Below are 8,443 nucleotides of genomic sequence, written 5' to 3'. Positions count from 1 at the left end.
ACCTTTGAAACTATCATAATTAGATGTTTCCCAAAAGAGAGTCTGTCATTTGAACATAGCATTTGGACTAGAGGCAAGAATTAATCCTGTGGTGTCCATTATGTTTGTATGGTCTGATTAAAAGATTCTGGTACAAAATTATTTAAGTACAGCACAATCTGCTTTGACTTAGTTTACCACGGATCCCAAGGTTTCCATGGCCACTGTTACACCTGACAGCTGCTGCCCAGCTGCTGAAGTCAGCAAGCACCACAAGGTACACTAAGGAGAGGATCCCATGCAGGCTGTTTAGTACTTGTAAATTTCATAGTTTGAAACTTTGGACCCTTGCTTGGACATTCAACTAGATGAAACGGTCATTAATATTCCCCTGTTTTGTTTTGAGGAGTTTCTTTTCTACTTCAGCTCCTGTGAAGAACTGACTTTCCAATTATATGACTTTTCAGCCTCTTGTAGGCTAAGATCAAGTATATTGACTTGCCACCCTTTAGTTGCTGTGGTTTTGGAAGGCAGGGAAAGAATGAAGACTATAACTGTATGACAATCAGAAATCTCCCAAAACAAAAATAATGGTCCCTTTTCTTTTACTGGAGTACACATTGTAATATTAGTCACCATATTCAGTTGTAATGACAGATTGTCACAGATGTTTGAATCTGAGAAACCTTATTAAACAAGCCACTTACAGCATTTTGACTAACATGAACACAGTAGCTTTGTATCACTATGCTTCTAGATTTATTAATGTAAAAAAAAAAAGTCCTGGAGAAAACAAGGCATGTGTGTTGCTGTACAGTGTACATTCAAACCCAAATGGTGTGAATTGTATGTAGCCTTGTAATAAGGAGTGGTGTAGACCTGCACCACCCAAAAACACAAGCACCATGAAGCATAATACCCAACTAGATTTCCTTGGAGCTTGCAGGGAGCATGCATTTTGCATTCCCTTTCATGGGTACAACATATCCATGTACAGTGGAAAGACCTTGCCTCTGCCTTCTTCCTGATCTTCCCATCCTCTGGGCTACTTTGGCAAGGGAGAGAAGGAATGATCCCTCCACTTCCCAGTATTTGTGGCTACAATTCTGCCCGGCCTCAAAGCACGTATGACTGATCACTAATGTTTCTTCTCCGTTTAAAAAGAAGAGTTTTTATTTAAGTTTGCTAACCCTTTTTTGTAGTCCCCTAGGCAAAATGAATGTTGTCCTTTGGTCAATGTCATTTTTAATAAATTCCGCTTTCTTTCTAGCTTAACTGAAAGAGCCCAACTACTGAAGAATGTCTTTAAGAAGAATCACGTGAACTTGTACCGCTCTGACTCTGTGCAGCAAAACTTACTTCGTAAGTGTTTGGGAATTTAATGGAAAAATAACAAATTGGTTTAAATTTTTTTTAAGTGTATTTTGCTGTTGTTGTTTATAATGAAGTTGCGATTTCCTTATTCCAGCCACAATGTATTGTATTAAATAGTTTTTATGAGATATCTAACTAGAACACAAAACTTAATATGTGTCTCTTATTCGTATTTCACAACACAGGACAAATCTGTTTACTCCAGTTTTAGTTGGTTTAAATTCTTCAGTTAAATTGTTGCAGTTATATGCTTATTTTGCTACTATAGTGTACATTTTGGAAAATCATTCTGACATTGGTTTGATTGCTTTTATTTTTTTCTTCTACACAATAGGATGGCTGTAAATGCTACTGATGTTTTTTTGTCAAATCAAGCAAACCATACATGTGACTGTATTTGTAATTATGTAGTTTGGCTTCTTTTTTCTTCATGTTGTAGATTTTTCCTATTGTAAACAGCCAATGTCAGTATCTTCTGTATTTGTATTAGGAATAGTTAACAATAAGAGAATCATAAGAGCTTATGGTGTCCCTATTGCAACATGAAAAATATCAAAATTCACAGCATTCATAACCATATATAATTTGGACCAGCACATATGTAAAGACAGTTGATTTACCATATTTACTCAAATTCCCCCATTCAACATGGAGAGGCAAAAGCCCTTCGTCTTGGATTCAAGTACAAGGCTGAGTGGGGAGCAAGTGACTGCTGTAGCTTGGACTCCAGCCCCAAGCCCGGGTTGGTGCCAGTCAGAGCCATAACAGCCACCTACCTTCTCCTGCCTGTGCCCAAAAGCCTCTACCTAACCCCAGCCTGCCCTCAACAGCCTGCCCCTCGTCCCTCCCACTGCGTACTGTGGCAGGCTACATAGCACTACCCTGGGGCTGGCACTGCTGCCACTATGTGACCAGGCAGGATTTTGAGCTTCCATGTTCCCTGTGCCCAGGAGAGAATAGAGCTGGAGTTGCATCTGACAATAAGCAGCGAGGGGAGGGGGCAGAACGTGTGGAGCACCAGTGGGAGGGAAGGAGAGGGGGCAGAAGATGTGGAGGGTCAGGCTGCTGTGCAGAGGCTGCAAGGAAGACAAGCTGATAGGCAACAACAGGGCTGCTGGTCCTACCAGTTGCCTGCCTCCCTAATGCTGCTTTCCCTGTTTGCGGGGGGGCACGGCGGCTGTGAATTTAAGATGGCCCTCCGATAATTAGATTTTATACATGGAAAATTATTTTCAAAATTATAAATTTTCCACGTATAGAATTCATTATCTGAAATTTTAAGTTGTCTTGCCTTCAGGTAAACAGTAAATTCCATTGCCTTTTGAAGGGTCAAAGTCATGCCTTGTGGAACCATACAGAATTATTTCTGCTGTAGTTTCCACTTTTCCCAATAATATAAAAGGAATTATTTTATATTCTCCCCACCCCTCTGCCAAGATAGATACTGAAAAATGTGGCTTTTAGTGAAACTCAATCTTCCAATCCTCTAGAATATCATAAACAATTTTAATCAAAATATGACTACTTTCCTTTTTTTAATCCGCAGATGGCTATGCTTTCTCTCAAGATGAAAATGGAATAGTTTCCCAATCTGAAGTAATAAGAGCTTATGATACCACAAAACAAAGACCAGAAGAGTGGTGAAGGAGCACAGCTTGAAATATAGGGCCCTAATAAATCACTTCAGTAATACAAACTACTAAATCTTTGCTGGGATCTATTACCAAGGTCTAGTCTCAGAGATTATAGGAAGATCTTTGTTGATCTTGTTCCATCCATTTGGATTTGTGTATTCAATAGACATAAGCACTGTGCAACTATACTGTAACACACCATCCCTCTAAACTTTTTAACAAGTATTTGCTTAGTCTTTGTAACAGAGGTCGAAACTTACCTTGTATATTGCCAGAGTGCTTATTTATAATGAGGCTGAATCAGTATTGTTCATATACCATAATACTTGGGAGATAATTAATGGCCAGATTACCAAACATGCTATTGACAGATCATTAGTATTTTGTGAAGGTCTGTAAGTGGTTATAAAGTACAACTGGTAATGAGCCTTTCATTTCAAAACGTACTGAATAACCAGCATTTAATGGTGTTGTTTCAACTTCACTTAGGTAAGATTTCAAATCAAGGCATTTACAGGTGTTTGTGTCAAACTAACCTAAGAGAATGTTTGCCAAAGAAGTTCCATATATGTTTTTCTGTCTTCAGACATAATTTATAGAGACATTTAAAAGGAAGGTAACTCAAGTCCTGGTGTCAGAACTGCATGCTTGATTCTCCATACCTAGGAGAAAGTTTTAAAGTGGAATGAGCCTAATTCAAGTTGCCTTGATGGCACTTGCTTTTAAATCTGTGATACTTTGCACCTTTGGCCTTATACAAACTTTTCCTTTTATTTTATTGTTCATCCAATAATATATGCGTTTAACATGGCTGCCATCTTTTGGTATGGGATGCATATTGCTGTTTTGTTAAATTAGACAAATATTACTCTGCCTTATCTCCCTTCATCATAATTTAGACTGTTTTGCAATGCTTCTGATTTGTATACATCTGATCCTAGTATAATTTCAATAGAAAGTTTTTTCCAGTTCATGAAAACTAATGAATTATTTGTGGAACTATCACCATTTTTGTACTAAAGTTATCTGAACAAAAGAGCAATGCATAACATTAGCATTGTATGATATATGCTGTCCATTTGCACTAAAGGCATCTCCTGTTACAAACCCAAATATGCTGAGCAGCTACCTTCTTTACACAACTAATCGATAACGTGGCAAACCCACACACTTCCACCTTTTAATAGAAATTTACGGGGAAAAAACCCAACTGTTTTTCCACATGTTGGTAAGCTTTTTGTTTCCCATCGGAAAAAGAAAATTACTGTAATCAAATTTTAAAGATTAATTTTATTTGGCCTCTCAGACAACCAATAGCCATCTATCTTCTAAAAAAAAAAGCTATGTCTGCTTATGATGATAGCAAATCGGAGTTCAATTTAACTGTAAAATATCAGTATTTCTTTAATCCTGATTCAAAAGCCACTGAAATCGATTTTAATGTTTTATTGGTTAACAAATGAATTTGTTTAACCAATATATTTTATTGGTTAAGTAACATTTTACTTAACTTTCTAACTACTAAGCTAAATAAGAGAGAGACTTTTTTTGGAAAGAGGGTGAGATAAATGAGACTATCCATGATTTTCCCCCTATTCAGGATAATTATTTCTTAATCATTTTGCCTTTCCTAAATCATTCAATCTAGATACTAAATAACAAGCCATACTTGCTTTCATCTATGTTCCATATCCTTGACTAGTTATATGCTTCTTAAAGCCAACTTTACCCCCTTGCCTTTCAAAGTGATGTACCCTCCATTGTGCTGCACTATACAGTTTTCTTATCCCTTATTCTCAGAAAATGTACAAATTGCCATCGTACGTCAAAGCACCAAGGAAGACGCAATATGAAAGTACATAATTAGTAGGACATATAGATGGTACAGCCCTCCACATTTTGTATGTATGTTATGCACTGTCATCATCTTTTCACTTTCCCTGAGTGATCTTTAAACACAGGAGAAAATAGAAAATGTGGAGACAAAGAAAATCTATCCTACTAGAAACAGTAATGCTAGTCAGTCATGCAGACAAGAACTGCCTTCAGAAAAGCCATTTCAGGCCTAGATAAATAGATGGATCAATATGGGAGGGCCAAACCACTTGACCTAAGGCAAGAAAAAATTTGGGGGCATGCCCCCTTTTTATAGTGTAGACCCCTATTTTTTGTCATCCTTGAGACAATGACCAACCTCAACAAATTTCTGAAATGAACCATGACACCATCATCCTTTTACAATCTTTCAGTGTACTATTATAAAACAGCTTGGTCTGTGCAATACCTCCTTTTATAAGTAATTAAAAAAATCCCTTGTCTGTTATAAAGGGCAGAAACATTGATTTGGCAGAAATTATGTAAGGCGTAGAAGACTGATGTAATCCATTGTATTATAATGAAATTTACAAGGTCATTCTTCCTGTTTTTACCTTCCTATAAAATAAAATAGGTGTCAGTTACCAGAATGCTGCATGTTCAGATGCCCTGCATACCTGTGGTTGGTAACAAAAAATATCACATGCTGCCATTCAGTTTATTCTTTACTGTTAAAAAGATAGAGAGCTATTGGCACATCTGGTTAAGGTCCTAGACTCAGACTGAAATACTGGTTGATGGGGTTGCATTCTAACAGTACAGCTTTGTTTCTTCCAAAAAGAGCATAGTCACACCACCATCTGAGTCATTCTTATGTTTTTCACATGTTCTAATTTGAAATGATCATCCACAAAACATATTTTGCAATTCTTCTACTTTGGATATGTATTTTTATCAGTTTAAACAACTATTTTGGATATATTTTCATATGCACTAGATGTTGATTTTAGTCTGCTGGGGATCAGTAGTGAAATAATAGCACTTCTTAGAAACCTAGAAAAAATACTGTAAATTGTACACAAGATTTTGATTGATTATGCAATTCCAGTTCAAAATATAAGATCACCTCAGTAATGTGAACCCATGTAAACCAGACATTTTAAAAATCAGGTTAGGTATACAGTACACACTTTATTTGCATATTGTTAAGTGCACAGTGAGACAGTATACTAACCACATAATACACTAACAGGTACACTGTGAGCCTGTTAAAATGAGCCACTTGGTGTGCAGATGCTTATTTTAAAGAAAAATATTTCAGTCAAATGACAGTAGTTAATGATAATGCATTCATTATGATCACTTAAACCTTCAATTTTGTGTTAATAAAATCCAGTATGGGATTCACATGGTAATTTGCCATCTGCATCATGTGCATGCATAACAATTACAAGCTAACATTAAAATGTTCTTTCAATTAAGCTAAGATCGTGCCAGTCAAAAATCAGTAGATCTTATCTACACAGTGTTATTGTAATTGCTATAAAAATATAACCCGTCCCTTTGAATAATAGTTAAGTAATTGGTAACACATTTTAATAAGCCTAGTGATCATTTGTTTGTGAACTTTCTTCTGCCATTTCCAGATGTTAGGCTTATTTTTACAAAACAACTTCAACAGATTTATAGCTAATCTATTTGTATAAAAATTATTAAAGAAAATATTTTGAGACAGTAATAGGTAGCTGAAGATTCGTGTAAGTCCATAAAATCCACACAGTCATAAAAACATCATTTACAAAATGCCAAGAGGTTTCCTTCAGTGCGTTTTAATTAATGTTGAATTACTAATAATTTGGACTGTGTGTTTAAATTTGAAGAAGGGAAATTAAGTATTTCCCCTTTTCTTTTATATCTTGATTTATCTCCTGAGTAAAAGCACCTGTTGTTTTGATGAGTTTATCATTCTGTCTGCATGAGTTAATATTTTTAAGATGTTCTGCGGTAATGCATGATTGTTACTGTTGTCATTTTCATGCCCTCATCTATAGGCTTGCATCATAATATATCCAGAAGTTAGTGATCTGTAAGCAAATGAATTGGTCAGTTCAATTTTGCTAGTCTTGGGTGTGTTCTTTCTAGCAAAGTTCTCAACAACTGAGATTTTTTTTCCAGTTTGTTCTCTAAATGTTGACAGATACATCTTCATTAAACAAAGAATCTTTTAGCATTCCAAAACTTATTCCCAGTCCTGCAAATCCTTACTCACATTGGCTTCAATTGGACTGTACTTATATGAAAATGGACTGCTTGGGTGTGTAAGAATTTGCAAGATTGAGCCCTTTGGGTTTGATATTTTGAATTTAATGCAAGCTTTTCCATGTATACAATAATTTGTAATTATAAAGCTGTGACCAGAATACGTAAAAATAAAATCATGTTTTACTTCGTTCCTTTAGAATAGAAGCCATAAATGCATTACTATTGTTTTTTCTACTGCAACTTAATTTTTCATGAAGTATTTCAAGTTTAATATGTATTAACTGCCATGAAAGGTAGTCACTATGTAAAATCAAGGTTTGCATTCAAGGTAAGTTAGGATTCTCCAGCTCCACTGAACCATTACTGCTAAATCTGTTGTGGAAATTGTGAAGCTGCATGAACGAAGACTTTTTGATTCAGTGTTTATGGTAGTTTTCCTCAGGTTTAGTTAAATAACTGGATGTTAAATGCACTGTGTTTTATAAATGGTTAACTTTCAGCAAGACATTCAGTTCTATGCAGTGTTACATGTCATTGGCATTTGATGAATGTGCATGTTTTGAACTGCAAATTTTAAATGTTTTGTCTTAATTGTTATTAAAATATTGAATAAACTTTGCCATTAAATAAAGTAACGTTGCTAAAAGTTGTGGTTGCAAGTTCTGGGAGTTCAAAGTAAAATGTTTTTCAAACTCACTTCTCATTATTTCTGCTTTAAATCAATTTAATGGGGTATGTTAGAAGTAAAATATTTCACATTAGTACCCAATCCTTCTGTTTTTTTCTCTAGTCAACTCCAAAGTTAAACTACAAGTTATTTTGCAATTTTCAGTTAAAATGATTAAGTGCTTTCAGAGGCTCACTCCTGCTCCAGTTGAAGTCAATGAGATGCTTGTTTTAATGTAAAAAGAAAAAGACCATCAGAGTTTGCAGTTTACTAAGAAAAGCAGGGTTTTGAGGATACTTTGGGTAAAGGAGAAGAACAGCACCCTTTGAAACAGAGCAGCTTTTCAGCAGAGAGGCCAAGGAAGAGTGTGATTTTAAAAAAGAAACCTTGTTTGACTTTCATGAGGGCTTGGTGTTAAAAGGCCTATCATCAACTGTCACAGTCAAAAGATATTTCTCCCCTTCGGTTGCCCACCGTCTGAATGGGAGTGGAATATAGGGTTAAAACAGCAGTGATTGGGGATGTAAATTGGTAAAAAAAAAAAAAAAAAGAAACAGGAATAAGTGGCAAATTCATTAAAAAAAATACTTGTTTTGTGTTATAGTTTTGTAAAATGAGTTTAATTCAAATTCAGTAAGCAGATGCTACTTTCACTTGAATCTGAATCTTTTCGCATGCCACAATATAAACCCAGAATTGTTGAGGGGGGGTT

The 8,443-nt window shown here is 35.6% G+C and overlaps 1 protein-coding gene across 1 annotated transcript in view; it reads left to right on the top strand.

Annotated features, from left to right (window-relative positions):
- Positions 1-7,694, top strand: part of ATP8A1 (ATPase phospholipid transporting 8A1) — a 216,192-nt gene extending 208,498 nt beyond the window's left edge. Inside the window, exons 36-37 of the mRNA XM_019525855.1 lie at positions 1,250-1,341; positions 2,900-7,694. Of these exons, the coding sequence (XP_019381400.1) occupies positions 1,250-1,341; positions 2,900-2,997 (190 nt within the window). The 3' untranslated portion in view covers positions 2,998-7,694. The remainder of the gene's footprint in view (positions 1-1,249; positions 1,342-2,899) is intronic.
- The last annotated feature ends 749 nt before the right edge of the window (positions 7,695-8,443 follow it).

Source organism: Gavialis gangeticus, unplaced genomic scaffold (genome assembly GCF_001723915.1).
Source record: "Gavialis gangeticus isolate Ggan-Ray unplaced genomic scaffold, GavGan_comp1, whole genome shotgun sequence".
Taxonomy (NCBI): Eukaryota; Metazoa; Chordata; order Crocodylia; family Gavialidae; genus Gavialis; species Gavialis gangeticus.
The sequence above is the reverse complement of the archived record's forward strand: the minus strand, read 5'-3'. Positions and strand labels throughout refer to the sequence as shown.